At 40.7% G+C, this 17,127-nt stretch overlaps 1 protein-coding gene across 5 annotated transcripts; it reads right to left on the reverse strand.

Moving 5' to 3' along the window:
* Positions 1-51: 51 nt before the first annotated feature.
* SLC35A5 (solute carrier family 35 member A5) lies at positions 52-17,108 on the reverse strand. Of its 5 annotated transcripts, none has more exons than XM_085301443.1 (7): positions 17,075-17,108; positions 15,745-15,897; positions 14,806-14,904; positions 13,022-13,155; positions 9,649-9,716; positions 8,093-8,888; positions 52-6,889 (listed from the first exon to the last, which is right to left on the reverse strand). In XM_085301443.1, exons 2-7 carry the CDS (start codon positions 15,872-15,874, stop codon positions 6,821-6,823), a joined length of 1,296 nt encoding a protein of 431 aa, XP_085157569.1. In that variant the 5' UTR covers positions 15,875-15,897; positions 17,075-17,108; the 3' UTR covers positions 52-6,820. The 5 variants fall into 5 exon arrangements, with proteins under 5 accessions (XP_085157569.1, XP_085157567.1, XP_085157570.1 ...); XM_085301441.1 differs by lacking the exon at positions 17,075-17,108 and adding an exon at positions 16,934-17,034; XM_085301444.1 differs by lacking the exon at positions 17,075-17,108 and adding an exon at positions 17,013-17,027.
* Positions 17,109-17,127: the final 19 nt, after the last annotated feature.

The following is a 17,127-nucleotide window of genomic DNA, read 5'->3' on the forward strand; positions in this document are numbered from 1 at the left end:
TCAGCAGTTGCTGTTTGTTTGTATTAACACCAAACAAAAAATTCCCACGGCCCTAGTCCATGGACACAACTGCAGGGCAGGACATGAACTGTACAGCAGACATTGCAATGCTTTTTATAATGTTTTTGTTTTCTAAGGAGAAAAAAAAAAGTATATTTATTGGAAAGTGAGAATTTTACATTATGCTGATGAAGACAAGCAAAGGACACTTCAGGACTCTCCCAAAATAGGAAATTTAAGAAGCACAGGGCAAGTTCTTTAATAACAATTTAAAAAATTATTTTGAAGTGTCTTGTCTAAAAAGAGAGCACCTTTTTTATAATGCATCAGCATTGTCATTAGCTGACTTTACCACTGAAAATAAATTTTTATAGTTGTGGTAGGTTTTGTTCCAACATAATACAATGGAAAGCTCTCTTAAACACAGAGCTTGCTGCATGGTATTCATTCTTTTAATTGGGGTCCCTGTTCTCTTAGGTCCTGCCCTCTTGACAGTTAAATCCAAGCTAATGAGTATTAAGTTGAAAGATCAGCTGTAGCTAGTAACGTCTGAATTACAGAAAAATGAAAAGCATTATTTTCACCAGAATACAAACAGAAATCTCTCATTCACATATATTTTAAATGAGTTGTAACAAGCTCTCTATAGTAATGTTTTAATTAAACTATTCCTCTAAGTTTCAAATTTCCTTCTACCTCTTCTTCTCATATCCTCCTTTACAAAAAAAAAAAAAAAAAAAAAAAAAAAAAAAAAAAAAAAAAGCTACTCAACCAGCTCTATTTTTGCCATACTTTCTGGACAGTTTCCTTCTCCTTTCTCATTGGTGTCTTTTGGACATTGGATCTGTTGGACTATCATACTCTTGTTGATGTCAGGAACTGCATGCATAGCCATGATTCAATATAGATTTGGTTAGATTTCTAAACATGAAAGACTGCAGGAATATTCTAAAACGAAAGTCTCAAAAACTTTTGTAAAGGCACAATGGTCACTTCCAACACAGAAGGTGTACCTGCCCAGTCACATTTCTTTTTATAGTCTGTGAAATGGATGCATCATCCCTCACGCATACATGCAACGGGGTATTTTTATTAGATTCTTCCATCACAGCAGTAGCATAGGAATAGGTAGAAGCTACAGCTCAAAACAGCATTCTCCACAGTGTGATACCTAGTATTTTCTTATCTTTTTTTGTAGCACAGACAAAAAACAAGCGAAAGTTTCACTCAAAACCAGTTTTACTTAAACTTAGTCTAAAGTTAAGTCTAGTTAAAAGGTCAGGCCCTGCTTGCCCTTCTGAATGCCTAGAGAGCAGACATAGACGTGAAGAGGTCACAAGGCTTGGCTAGTTCTTTCCTAGCACTACAATCACAGTCACCCTCTGGGACAGGCGGTCCTTAGTGCTACGAAGTCCAGTCAGCACAGAACACAGCTTCAGATTTACATCTCTCTGGTTTATGACTGAAGCTGAGCAGGGAAGATGGGCATTTAAAGGAACCATTTTGAAACGACTACTGCAGAGTGCTTCCAAGCTCTCCCTTATCTACAATATTTTAGCAGTAGCAGGGACAGGGAAATTCAAAAAACGAATGATAAAGAAGAATCACAGTACTAAAGGGTTTCTAGAAGAAATATGGAAGGTTTCAGTTTCACAGTTTCAGAAAACTTCATCAGTGTATTGGGGTTAGCTGCCTAATTGCCTTGGCCTAAAGCAAACACAGAGGAAAGTGAACCAGACGTTTAACAGCCACCTCTTGTAGACAAACAGTTTTGTGGCATTTTCTTTCAGGTGTTCATTTCAACTTTTTCTGTATTCTTGTTTTTTATGTAAAGCCTTTAAATGAAAGCCCTTCTAACTCACATTACAAATCATGAGTTGGTGGAAACCAACATCCTGTGCTGAGCAGGAGGAGGAGAAAATTCACTTACCAAAAGAGAGCGCARCACCTGATCCAAATTGCATGGTTTTGCAGAATTCAGAGTTAAGTTATGCATGTACTAAACCCAGCCCAGGCATTCTGTGGGAGTTGCATTGAACAAGATAACTCCAAACAAGTTCTTGCTTACAACAGAGGACACTGGGGGTTGGGATGGGCTTTTAACCAAAACTGTGTATTTGAATACCCACTGAATTTGAGGAAATCTCAGTATGATATTTTACATCCTGGGGCTGATTCCTGCCTTCATTATAAACTGGCTTAAAATTACTAGGAACTTTTAGGGATGGTTTAAAATTCTGATTTTGTAACCCACCTCTCCCTATGGAAAACTAAAAGCAAAGCCTGAAGAAACACCAACACAGAGAATCCTTTCAACAACACTGCACAGCTATCTTGAAGACTACAAACATTAGGGAGCTACAACACTCCAAACTGATACTGCATCTGCACTCCTACAGCATCACCCCAGGAATGCGTTTGAGTTTAAGGTCCTATTTTAACAGTTCTTAGTGAGAAGATTCCACATGATAAAAAAAAAAAAAATTCAGAACTTCTCTTGGATATCTGAGATTTGATTCAGCTCCAAGATAGTTGTTTTCATGCACGGCTGTCTTCCAAGCACTATGGCTCAGTTGCTACATTCACATAGTTGAAATTAACCCAAATAAATATTGCTTTAATTGGCTTGTCTTAAACAAGAGAAAATGAAAACACCTCTCTTCCTGAGAGGTTTTGCGAATTACTTCCTCCAACCTGAATGAGGAATGTAGCTTTCCCAGTAGCTACTAAGTTCAAACATTTGTGAAACTGTACACTAAATTACAGCTTAGAGCACGTTCTCTGCCTAATGTGTTCATTAAAGACTACGTGGCAAAGTAAATGCTGAGTTTCAAAAATTTCCTCACAAAATTCCCTATTGTCATCTGAAGAGAAAAAGAGTTTGTTTCAGACATGGAGCACGTGAATAACCATACAAAAAACCATATTTCCCCACTGCAGTGGGATTCACATGATCCATTTACAAGGCATAGCTCTATAGAACATCCTCCCTGCTAATCATGGCTGCTCTCCAACCAACAATAGTTTAAAATCACTTCCTTTAACAAATCTGATTTTATTTATGTGTGTATATATATGTATATATGTGCTTTTTATTATCTCCATAGGCAGTAGAGCGCACTGAATTGCATGGGTATATTTTTGCATTACTTACATACTTTTTAATTGCTCAGTTGATACAAATCCTTACTCGTTTTCAGACAGTAATTAATGTTGATATTATTGCAAAAGGGAATATACAGTTCTTATTATTAAGAGAAACCTTTCTGGCAAATTCAACAATCTCAAAATCAGTAAGCAGGACAAGAATTGAAAAAAATACTAGGTACACTTTATAAAATTTGCAGATCAGTCTTTTCTATCTCTCATTTCTCTTTAGGCAGATATTTGAGTCAGGAAGGTCCAAACATACTGTTTTGAAGACACTCAGCATTGGTTTGATGACAGGTCTTTAGAAGTATGAGCCTGATTTCTACATTTTGACTTTACACAAGACAAAGCTCTCTGGAAAAGTGGATGTAAAAAGCTACCGCTCATGTAAATACAAAGCAATCTATAGCTAACAGTTTGTTACACTCTTTTTGGAAGTATTTGCTAAAGTTGGTGACTATGATCGCAAAAGATGAACTCAGCCAAGTATATATTGTAAAGTTGCATGTAATGCAAAAAAGAAAAAGAAAAAAAAAAAAAGAAAGAAAGAAAAAGAAAATGTATTACCACAGTTAAGGCTTTACCAGTTTGGAGAGGGGGTTATTGCTGGGGTTGCTGCATTGAGATTTTTTCCCCCAAACAGGACATCAAACATCAATAAAAACCATGTTTCTGGAATTTATATGCAGATATGCTTACCTAATCATTCTGTACAGATCCAAACAACTAGGATTCTGTCTGTTGAAATCAGCTACTCTACAAGCACAACAATGAGATCAATTGTAAAATTTTTCAGCTCAACGTTGCTTACAATGTCATCTCGTATAAACAACAACCGTAATTTCATTTTGTGTAATTCTTCTCAAAAATATGCTAGAAAAACCTCATACTCCAGGAAAAAAATGAGAAATTAGAGAAATAATTTACATTCTTAGTTTGTAAGATGATAGTCATTGCCAACAACTGGAAACAGGCTGTCCATCTTGATGGATCAGTGACAGGAGGCACATTAATTAAAATAACTGTAAGCCACCAACACAGTATGCGTAAGCAAGCTGTTAGTACACAAGGCTTGGAAACAGGATGGCAAACTGGAACAGAGGCAGAACTGTCTTCAGCCCATGGAAAAATGCATCAGTAGCGGATTACTATAAAGTGTGGTATGAGGCTTTGAGACTGAACTCATTACGTATCCTCTTAAGAATTCTTTCAACAGCATCTTTCCACTAAAAAAAAAATCCATTCATGAACAGAGGAAATAATAAGCTAACATCTTTTCCACTATTCTCAGAGAAGAGGTTTTAAGAATGTATCAAGAAACTTTTTTCTGCATCCCCATCCCCTTTCCCCTTCTCAAGATTCTCTGCATTATTTGGAACCTGTTTTTCATCTCACTCAAAAGTCAATCCATTAAAAGTCTCAATGATTCTGAGATCACTGCACCTGGCACTCCGCCAAAAGTTCTCTCTTGCACATATGCTCTCTCTCCCCATCTCTTCCCCATCCCTGACCCCCCTCCAACAATGGGTGCAAACCTCTACCAGTCTTACTTGGTGAAGCATCATCAAATGAAATTGCTACCTGCACCCTCTTGCTCATGCTCCAGAAGTTGTAGGGCATCAGAACGGCTACATGACATTTTTTTTCATATAGTGGTGTCAGTGCAGGGAACTCTCTACACATAGCCCTTTTAAAAGAAAAAAAAGGCCTATGGTGCCCTCAAACTGTATAATATACTTTTATTTTATTCAGGCTCTGTCAAAGTAATGCCAAATAAGTTGCATGTAAAACTCAGCACTTTCTACAAAGGCATTCCATGTTTCAGTTTCCCAGACACTGGAAGACAGGCACACAACAGTTTCACACTGAAAATTTGAGGAGAGCTAGTGGCTAAAGTCAGTGAAATCTGTTCTGCTTTCAGTTACATCAAAGAAAATCAGAAAGAAAAGGACTCCACAGGAGCCTTAGTACAGAGGAACTTAGAACAGAGTTACACCGATGAAAATTCTGATGAAGACAGAATTAAGACCATTCAGACCAAACCTGCAGTCCAAAGATCTGCCTGTTTGAAAGATCAAAGTATCCTTAAGCCAAATTACCTGATTTATTATACATTCTCAAGTGAAAGCTTGTTGAGATGGGTTCAGAGGGAATCTTATTCAACGCAGCTTTAGTTGTCTGAATCTGAACTGCCAAAATGCCATAAAACAATCAATTTGCCTCATATTTATAAAGTTATTAGTAACATTTTAATTACTAAAAAATAAAAGACTTACTGGAGCATTTACACATTTGAAGATGCTGCAAAAACTTTCATCGATCCTCGTATCACTCTTGCAAGGTTGGGAACAGTTTTATCACTTCTGCTTTACTAACTAATTCATTCAGGAAGTTGCAGTGACTCAGGATGCCTCACCAAAGCTATGGAAGACATGGGGTTACAACCATGAGTCCTGGTGGTGTTCAAGTAATACTGCTTCAAATCTAATGTACTTTTCACTGCTCCCACACACCATTTGCTTCTTCCATTATTGCTAGAATGCAGACTGGCCAAGTAATTCTACAGCTTCTAATTACTTTCACTGCTGTGATCTCTTAAAATAGCCATAATTCTAAAATACATTTTCAAGGAGCATTCACAGTACAAGTTCGTTAGATCACATTTTCATTTGATTACAAACAAGTCTATTAAAAAAAAAGTTGGCTCTTAACCTGATGTAATTTTTTATAGAAGTTTAAAACTCTGTATGTAAAGATGGCGTAAAGTATACTTCCAAAGGACTTCTATATAATAATAAAAGAAAAACTTTTGTAGCAGTGAAGTACAAAAAAAATCACTTGTATACATTGAGGGGCAAACTGCAACTCCAGAGAGAGCAAGAATGAAACTGTTTCACCTGAGAAACTACAAGAATCAGGTAAAAATTTGAAGCCTGCATATTTAAACATTAGGAAAGCTCTTCTTCCAGTTTGCAATGTCAGGCACACTAGCAAACAAACAAATCTCAACTACAGTTAGGCATCGTATCACTTAAGCCTCTTGAGTTCTGTAAAATCATTCAATGAGAAATTAATCCTGAAATCACCTCTCAACGAAACCAAAGACAAGCAGTAAGATGTCATCTGACTCAAAGTCCTGGAAATATGTGCTTATGTTAAGCTTTTCCTCTGAAAGCATTGTGTAAGTACGAGAGGGGCATTTCATGGAACTAGAGGCTCTCCCACTTTGGCCCATTTTGGTCACGACGGTATTTTTTCCACAACTGTATTTTGTCCACATAGAGTCATGAAGTATGGAGTGCTTGGCTGACGGCTATCCAAAGGTGATGCAACCTCACCTTCAGGACTGCCCGCTACAAAACCGCGTATGTCACCCAGACCATTAAGTCCAGGGTCCAAGCCTTCTTTTCTCTGCATCAGTTTTAAACCCTGTTTATTTCAATGTGTTTTTAACTCCTCATATAAAAGATTAGTGGAAAGAGGAAATATAGCTCTTCATACACATGGCTCAAAGTAAGAGTTTGAATGTTTTCCTCATCCACCTCTGACATGCAGCCACAAATATTCTCCATCGCTCAGTATGTGGGGAAGAAAGGATGTTTCTGTGTGTTAAATAAATATTAACATTCTCTCACTATGAAAAATAACGCTCCTCTGAGCCAGCTCCATGCTAAAGTGAATCTTCATCTGTATCAATGTCACTGCTTGGTTTGTTCAGTCTTTCAAATTCTTCTCCATCCTACAGGAATCAGAAGAAAATGGCATGAGCAGATGTTATCTTGTTATAAATACAAAAAAAAAAAAAAAAACAAATTAAGAACCAGCAGCGGCAGCTTGTTTTGGAGGTGTTTGGAGGATCTATAAAAATCAGAGTCTTGTAATTTAAACCTTTTACAAGTATGTTAAAATCTTTCTCTAGGATATATAAGGGATGCTTTCTACAAGCAGGCATTTGTAATGCATTTTAGTGACTCTCTCCTTGAAACACCTTGTAGCCCATTCCTTCATCAGAAAACCTGCTCATATAGTGCTGTTTGTTTTTATCATGGCTGCTGAATTGTAAATGTTAAAATGTACAATGCCTAGTATACCAAAAATGTATGACTATATGTTATCCACTGCTTGTTAAACAAAACCCTGAAAAGGAACCACATGATACTGCCAAGAAACATCTCTTCTTTTCCAAGCTAAATGTTTCCCAGAATTAAATGAAGATAGCACTCTCTACTGGTTGCAAAATGTGTTTACAGAGGGCATATGTACATGCAGATATTCATACAAACACACACAAACCACTTCCCTCTCAGACTGACTTCTCAGCTCTGTTGAAAGAGATGCCTAATTGCAAACCCACTCTACCATGTTCTGATTGTCATGATTACTGTTCAAAGAAGGACAAAAACCATACAAAGACCATACAAAGGAGGAAATGTCTCATATGAAAAATCATGTTAAAAATCTGTATAAACGTTACCTTTTTGTCTTCACGTATCTTTGAATGTTAAGGTAGAAAGAATTTTAACATCAAATTTATTAACTTCTTCATGATGTGTGCTCAGCTACTCATAGATTTATCCGTTCTACTTCAGTATAATTAGTTTCTAGACATCACTTCCAATTCCTGGATGCCCAGCACCAGTACACTATTTTTGTGATAAATGTTTCAGGTAAGAATTTGTACCAAGCTAAAGTTGCTCAAAGGATTGTCTAGTCACAGCAATAAAACAGGGCTTAATTAGGTCTCACAAATGGAAAAAAAAGTGAAATATGCAAAGTGAAAACCTATCAATTTAAAAGATGTGAACTCATAGTGAGGAATTTTGGTATTTGAGTTGAGGGAGGCGTCTAGTTACATGCATAGCGAATTTTCCAAGCATTCCACAGTGTAAACAGAGGTGAAACACAAGAGACACCAAAGAAGACAAGTACTGAAAAGCCTTACCCCACTTGACCTCTCCCATGTGTCTCCTTTGAAGAGTTTACCCCTTTCCCGCAGAGTGGCATACTCCAGGCCTYGAGGTTTACTGGCGTTATAGATGAAAATGGAGAGAAGCACTATAGGAGCTTCCAAAAAGAACTCTAGAGAAGGCCTGAAGTCAAAGATGATGAAAGACACTGTGGTGATGATCACAGTGGTGACCTGAGCAGTCATAACGTGGAACATGTTGTCTCGAAACTTCAAGATGAAGGCTACAGACAGCCCCAAGAAAGCTGTGACAAATATAAGGGCCACCGAGAAAACGTTGTGCCCATAAAAGAAACCACAGCTCTCTACTTGCCTCCGGTCCTTAGCCTGCAGCCCCAGCATCAGTCCGTTGAACATCACCCCAAATGCATACAGCTTACTGTTCTGCAAGAAGATGCTTTCAGCAAGCTGATCTCCATCTTTCAAGATCTTTTCATTGTAGATGTTAGCCAGAGCAGAAATGAAACATTGCACTAGGATAAGCAGATGGCCCAGACTAAGGCGGAGAGGTTTCAATGCTCCTGCCATGGTAGTGGTGACATTCCATTGAAAGCTGGGAAGGAAGCTTGATGCTACACAGTTGCCCTTTTCTGGGCATGTTTCCTCAGGTCCAGGATAAAGAMGACAGTGGTTAGATGGGCTAAAAAACGTGTTGTGATGGAATCCATGTGCAACTAAGCTGTGCTGATGGCCTCCAGTCCCCAGAGTCAGGGCAACGATGGACAGGAATAAAATCACCAGAGACGCCCACTGTACCCAAGAGAGCTGTCGCCTAGAGGAAACAAAAAAGTCACCACATTGGTAGAAGTTAAATGACAGGAAAAAAAAGCTCTATAAAACATACAAACATATTAAAACATATATGTTTTATATAAAACATATAAAAGACATCATGCCACAGGGAGGCAACAAGAGGGAAACAAGCACAGAAAAGAGTCTCAGCTTTTCAGAATCAACAGTCAAGTGCCAAAAGGCAGTATGTTTTCCCCTGGTTAAGGGGGCTCCAGTCTACTGGATACAGGTGCACAAGAGGGAGAATTCTTTGCAGATAATTTAAGGAAAAACTTTCAAGACCATGTCAGTTCTAGATGCTGACTGCCCAGCAACTAAAAGCAAGGGCGGTTTCAATCAGAGGTCTGATGGATAAAAAGAAGTCAGTGTCATATAATTTACATTTAATTCAGAATTGCAAYAGATTGGAAAGAAATATTGCTAACGATGGAACATGAGATTTAATGCACAAATGAAGGTATCCAAACCCGCATCTTAATTCTGATCATCTAGTAATTATACAATTACAACTTCAGTTATTTACCATTACAGGTAACTGAATTTGGATAGATGTAGGGACTCCTAGTAAGATATTATTCCCAGCACTTTCATATGCAGAACAAAGCCATCTCTCCAAGCTGGTACAGCCACAAGTAAAAAGAATTACTCTTCTTACCACACACAAAGAAGTTACACTGGATTTTTCTCTAACTAGGCTAGGAAAATAAAATATGACGTTTACTTTAATAAGCACTACTTACTTTAGCACTATTCTGAAGAGGAGAGCTGTTGTTATAATGACAAAATTTGAGAACAGTACAGCCATTGCCTATAAAGAGAAGAAGGGGAACAAAGTTATACTCCAGGCGTAATATGATGATCAAAAGCCCACCTGTTCAGAAGGTTCACCATTCTGCCAGAAGTTGAAGGGAAAATGATCAGCATGGTACTGAACTTTCTTCCTTACCTGAGTACTAAAAAACATGCATGTTCCCAAATCACTTTGAAGTCCCATTTCAAAATCTCAAATAAAGTAGAGAGCCTAAGTTTCTAAGAAAAGCTGTACAAACATGTGAGAAAAACAACCCAGCTGAAAGCTAACTTGGCAAAAAAGAAAACATTTTAGTTTTCTGCCATAGCAGTTCCCTGGTCTGGCTGCAGAAGCAGCTGTGCCGACACAAAGGAAGAAGTCGCACTAAAACGAAAACACGAATCAAAGGATAGGAGGGGGTGAGGCTACTTTTGGTAGCAATGCCAGCTTACAGCATTCACAAAATCCCAGATTCAGATAAGTTACTTGCAGAAAATAATTTTTTTGTACGTCAACTGCCTTTGCTGTACCACTTATTAAAAATAAGGGAATGCTCAGCATAAATTTTCAAGGTTGCAACTATATTCACCTATTTCAAAATACAAACAAAGACAACTCGAAAGCTCCTAATTTGGGAAAAAGCATAAAAAAACGATACTTCTGTAACCCGGAGTGTGCGGGTGCATGCATGTGTGTGTGCACACATGTCTGTGTGCACAAGTGCGTACATATGTTTACACGTCTGCGTGCATAAATGTGTGTATTTACAGCCATGCAGGCATGTATGCACATGCGCATGCCGTGCATGAGTATGTGTGCATGTGTGTGCATATATATGCATGTATGTGCATATGTTCAAGTGTGTGCATGTGCATGTGTGTATGTGCGTGGATGTGCACAAATGTGTGCATGTGTATATACGTGTATGTGTGTGTACGCACGTGTTTGTGTGTGCATGCATGTGAATATCTATGTGTTTGTGTGTGCACATATGTGCAAAGGTGTGTGCACATGTGTATATGTATGTGCATGCAAAATGCATGAGTCCGCATGTGTGCAGGTGTAGGTGCATGTGCGCACATGGGTGTCTATGCTTGTGTGTGCATGCCTGTGACTGCACATGTGCGTATCTACGTGTGCATATGGTGCGCATGGGAGTGCTCATATGTGAGTGCACATGTGCAAATATATGTATGTGTGCATGTATGGGTGAGTAGGTGCATGTCCATGTGTGCAAGTGCTTGTGTGTGCACATGTGTGCATGWTCATGCACATGTGCGCAAGTGTGCACCTGTGCATGTGCACATATGCATGTGACTGTACATGTCCATGACTGTGCGCAGGCATGTGCATGCAGGCGGGCATGTGTATGCCCCTCTGTGTGTATGAATTTGTGTGTATGTGTGCAGGCATGCATGCGGGTGTGCATGCATATATATGCACATGTGTACATGCGTACGGTTGTGCATCTACATCTGTGTGTGTGTTGGGGTGTGTGTATGTGTATAAGCATATGTATGTACGTGTGTGCATGTGTGCGTGCACAGGTGTGTGTGCATGTATACGGGTGTGTATACATGGGTGTGTGTGCATGTGTATAGGTGAGTGTGCATACGCGTATCCACATGTATGTGTATATGTGGGTAAGTGTGCATCTGTGTGCACACATGYGTATAAACATGTGCTTTTGTGTGCACATGTATATGCATATATATCTACCAGTGTGTGTGTGCATATACATATATGTTTGTGTGCACGTGTGTATGTGCATGGGCATGCATACCTGCATATGCATGTGCACATGCATGTGTGCATATAGATAGGTGTGCACGCACGCCCATGCTTGTGCACAGGTCTGTGTGTAGATGTGTGCACACGTAAGCCTGTGTAGGTGTATGTGCATGCATCAGTGTGTGTAGGTGCGCACACTTGTATGTGTGTGGAGATATGTATGTGGAGGTGTATGTGCAGGTGTGTGGAGGTGTGGGTGCCTGATGGGGTGTGCACGTGTGGAGATGGGTGTGTGTGTGTGGAGATACGTGGAGATGTGCGAGTGTGTGTGGAGGTGTATGCATGTATGGAGGCAGGGGTGGAGTGATGTGTATGTGTGGGTTGGTAGGTGTGGGTGAAGGAGGGGGTGTTGATGGGGAGGGTGTGGGGGGTGCATGCATGGCAGTGCTGGTGTGCTTGGCAATGGGGAGCTGTCTCAGCTCATGGTGTGAGTGTCTGTGTGTGTTCTCGCGTGAGTGTGTGCATGTGCCTGTGCATGCCTGTTTGTCTGCGTCTCTGTTCACATACACATCTATGTGCATCCATGCGTGTGTAAAACAGAAACAGTGCTTTTTATAAAAGATCACTTTAATGAAGCCAAATCAAATTGTTTTAGGGAAGCAATGTGCTGTCCTTCAAATAACAGGCTTTTCTATTATTACAGACATAGTTAATTTCCTTCTCAAAGCAACAAAAACACTGTGCATGTTTAAGATGTCAAGACTGTTGATTTTAATTAGATTTGTCTAGCCAATTCTGTTCCAGATTACGTTCTGTCCCTACCAGAAATGTGCATGTAGTACAGTATTTTCAAGAGAAAGTCTGAAAGTATATACAGYAACATTTTTATTAATCTGTAATGCCAAACAGCAGTAGTCACAGTATTTTATAGTGAGTATTAATGATCTGTGTCCATTCCACTTCGAACAAATTTTGAACCAAAAAGAACTCCAGTACAAAAAACAGAAAGCGCTAACACTGTACTATTTCCTAAGGATATGTAAAACCATCCAAAAGGCGAACGTAGCTAAAGAAAGTATCAATTATGTTCTGTGCTTAAAGATAACTAATAAACAAACATAAAAATTACAAGTCAAACATTTCTCTTCCTTCCTACCTCACTCCCTATTAGGCTCACTTACCCTGGGGGTTTTCTTTGGAATTAGTGCGGAAAGAAAACAAGTCATTACATGAAGTTACATAGAGACATTAGTGACAGCTGCACAGAAGGTGCAATTCAAATATTAGCAAGATGAGCAAGTCCATTGGAAGAGAAATACACTGTCAGAGAAGCCCAAAAAGAGAAAGCACCAAAATCCTCCCTATCGCTAAAGCAATTCCACCTACTTCTAAATCACTCAGGATTGAGAAATACCAAAGAGACCCTCCTTTACTGAGAGTTGTGGGCAGGAGAATGGAAAGGGCCAGCTGGTCAGATAACAGGTTATTTACCTACAAACCTTGCCTTCCCTATGTTATAATTGTAGATCATCTAAGGGCAATGTTATCACCCAGGCACTGGAGGATACTTTATTCAGTACATGTATACTTACAGGCTGGAGGTAGGACAGGACATAGAAGACAATCAAGTTATCCAAAAAGTAAAGAAAGGCAGGAATTGACCATTTCATGGAATTACAAAAATTCTTCCATGAAAGACATTCAAAGTGGTGATCCAAACAACCCTCTGAAAAGAAAAGAAATCAGTAAGACAGACACCCTTCTTATCACCAAAATCCCTTTCCAAACCCCTCATAACAGAGTATGTATCACTGTTCTGTTTTTATGAACTGTTGGACTAAAAAAGCCCAGGTACCACATCCCTCTGGCAACATATTGGACACATCCAAAGCAGAACATACAGCTAGAGCAGCAGCTCAATCTCTGTGGGCATTCATCTTGCTTTAGCAGAGAAATCACCATGGAATCTTTTATTCCCATCAGAATATTTGCCCACAGGGAACAAAAATGAGATTATCATTCTTCATGGACCAGAAAGCACCCCAAAGTGCCTGAGCATTAGATCATTGCTAGGTGACTTTCTGATAATCATCAATCATGTCTATATCTAAAACAATGACCCAGACTACAGATCTGTTCATGTAGTGCCCAAAGGGCAGACAGTAATGTTAGAGACACAAAAATAAACTAGAAGTCAGTATTTATATCACATAGTACACAGTCTAGGTCAAAAGAGAATATTTGCCAAGAAAGCACAAAGAAAGGAGAAGGCACAAAGAACAACAGTTGCTTATGTATTTAGGACACAACTTAAAAGGAAGACTGTGTTCAATTTTAGACTCTGCTACAGTGGATGACTAAAGAACTTTGTTAGCACAGACTTAAGACTACACAATGTTATCTAATCCTCTTCTGGAATGCTGAGATACTGAGTTCAGCAAAACTCAGATGTCTGGAAACCAGGAAAAAAAAAAGGAGGGAGGGGGGAAAAGAAGATTTAAGAAAACATGGGAGTCAGCAGTAGCCAATACCATAAACCAGATTCATTGTCTTAGGTGTGGCTGTACTAAATGGTAGAGGTAAAAGCTTCATTAGCTTGCCAGAGTCATGACTGTTATATGGAGAATTAGATGCAGCCAGCACTTCAATTTAAGAAGAAATGAAAGAGTCTGCAGTGCCCGACACTCCCTTCCAATTTAAACATACGTCCTCTACTGTTTTGAAATACTGTGAAGTTAACATCTCATCTTTTTTACATCAGGACAGAAGCTGTTGGGGGGGTAGGTTGCAGGAARGACCTACAGCATAAAACCAGAAGCTAATGAAGCCTAAGAGTGCTTTTCCTGAACAGAAGGCAATCCCAAGATTTGTCTTCAGAACAAAGTTGCATTGAATTGTAACAGTCATGTGTTGCTCCGTACCCAAATTCTATTACACAAAGCCTCTTCACTGAAAGGTGGTGGTACTTCTGAGAAGAAGAGGCAGAATATCAAAAGATAAAGGCCTTGAACTAGGACATTTTATAAGCTTCTGTTTAGTCTTTCTGTAAAGATGTCTTTGAGGTGATTCATGTTATTCTAGCCTAAATCTGCATTAACTCTGAAAATATTAGGCTGCATCTTTGCTACACTTCCTAATTTAAACTACTTGACCCCATTTCAGCTATCATACAAACAACTCAGAAGCACCTGAATTTAYAGCATATTATTTTTTATTATTATTATTTAGTTATAAATCCGCATGGAAGACAACCTCAGCAAACATTACTAGCAGAAGGTACTGCAGATTACCACATGCAAATCTGTCACAGAAGGAAAAAAAATTATTTGAAACACAACAAATCTTAACGTCAACACATCTGAATGATTTTACTTACCTTTTTTCTTAACCCACAGTGCCAATATCGCACATAGCACCAGTTTTACTACTTCAGAACATATGTTCACAGTTGTAGGAAGGTAATCATATTTGTTATCTGTGGGATTCAGTAAACTGTAATGAATACACAATCAGATTCTGCCTCTTGCACATACAGTTAAAGTAAGAAACACCCTTAATCTCTCCAATCATACTTCTATCCACTTTCCATAAACACAGAAGGTCATGTGTCAGCACTTTCATTATAAATACCCCACCTTTGATGATATACAACTTCCTGAACATTCCCCTTTCTGGGCTGAAATTTTTCCTTTTTTAGTCTTAGTTTACAGTAGAACTCTTTGAAGGAGCCCAAGAGCACTGTAGTTTTACAAGAGTTAATAAATAAATAAATAGCCAGTGCTTTTCCGCAAAACAGCAATATGCTATTTCTTCTCCATAAGGAAAGGGCTTTCAGGATGACCAAGCCTTCTTAGGGGATATATTTCTTTTTAAGTGGCATTTAAGAACTACTTCAAACATATATTGCCAATACTTTCTGAATGAAAAAGCAGTAACATTAGACAGTGACTGCATCCACACTATTACATCACTTCTGCTAAATTTGTTGTGAAATAAACACATCAGTCAAGATATGCACAGTTGATAGCGCTTACAAAATAATTTGGTCTTTATAAACTGGCTACAGGGTAACCCAATGCCTGACTCTTAAGGGTGGATTTCCACATGGACCACTCTTGTACCTTGCAACTTCAGGTTAGACTTAGTGATTATACAGACATTTTCCATTACAGAAAAATCTCTCTCAATTTATATAACAGAATGTTTATGCTAAGAACTCTGCAGGTGGAGAACTAGGTTTTGGGGTATCTGTATTATCCCAAACGTCAACTCTTTCTTATCTGAGATACATTGTATGTTCATTGCTCAACACTACCTTCATTAGCAGAATACTTCATTAGGAGGATTCGGCTTGAGCCCAGTGCAATAAACACCCCTCCTAGCAGAAAGGTATGGATGGTTGTCTTGGAGCAAAACACAGACTGACTACGGCACTTGGTCTCCATTCTGCTGTCTTGCTGTCAATGCCCTTTGAACAACAAAACGGAAACACATAGAAACAGTACTTCCAGAAAGTGATAAGACAAGGTCAAATGCACTTATTTGATTGCATTTTATCTTATATAAAGATACATACCTTTGAAACTATGATTTCATTCTAGTTATTATAAGGGAAATACACTATGAGGTTTGAGAAAGGAAGGTAACTAGCATATATACACAGTGACTCAGAAGGTGGCACAAGCAAATCTAAGTCTGTTAAAGGAGCACATCTGTGGAACGCTGACTAGCTATCAGGACTAAATAGCCACGTTTTCTTTYGTCTTCAGTAACTTTTCAGGGGCGGAAGGCCCAGGTTGCACACATACTGCTTTATTCATCCCTGCCCGAAACCGTTAGGCGGCAGAGAGAGGCGCCAGGCGCGCCGCCGGGGCCGCGCCGCCCGTTAACGGCCGCCGCGACAGCTGTGGCGCAGTTCCACCCCGTGGGGCCGGGCGCGGCACCCAGGGGAGGATGCGGGGGGGGGGGGGTCCCACCGGCCCCGAGTGACAGCTCTGTGGCCCCGGAGCGCTCCGGTACATGGAGGCTGGATAAACGCACGCACCGGCAAGGAGGGTGGCTGAAGGGGCAAACTAGGGCTGATAAGGTCGCCCGGCGCTCCCCCGTACCGCAGAAACGGTCGCCTCGTCTCGCCTCCCCCGACCTGCCGCGCTCCWGCCTCAGAGGCACGCGGGGCTGCAGCAAAGGCTCAGGCGCCGAGGCGGAGCAGGGCGAACCGGGCGTCGACGGGCTCGCCACCGCACGGGGCGCCCGGGCTGGGCGCTCCCCCACCAACGCCTCACCCCCTCAGCTCCCGGCGACAGCGACTGTTCCCGCCTCTGCCTACGCTTCCCCCTCCCCCGCACCAGGCGTTAAACCCACCCCCTACGAGCTGCTGGGCCAAGCGCGGCGGCTGCGGGGGCTCTGCCAGGGCGCCGCGCAGCGCCCATCACCAGGGCCTCCAGCCTGCCAGCAGGCCCGCAGACGCACGGCTACGAGCTCAGCGCCCTATGCAAAGCTCCCACCTCCTTTCCTCCCCGCCGCGCCGCGCCGCGCCGCTCTCCGCCGCCGCTCCTGCGGGGCGCCCGGCCCCACCGCCCTCACCTGGCGGGGCCGAGCCGGGCCGAGCCCCGCCCGCGCCCCGCCTACTCGCCCGCCGCGCGCACCCGCATACTCCGACAACCAGCCCCGCCTCGCCCGCGCGACTGTGGCGTCACAA

Source organism: Rhea americana, unplaced genomic scaffold, assembly GCF_003343005.1.
Source record: "Rhea americana isolate MKP2758 unplaced genomic scaffold, rheAme1 scaffold_177, whole genome shotgun sequence".
Lineage (NCBI taxonomy): Eukaryota > Metazoa > Chordata > Aves > Rheiformes > Rheidae > Rhea > Rhea americana.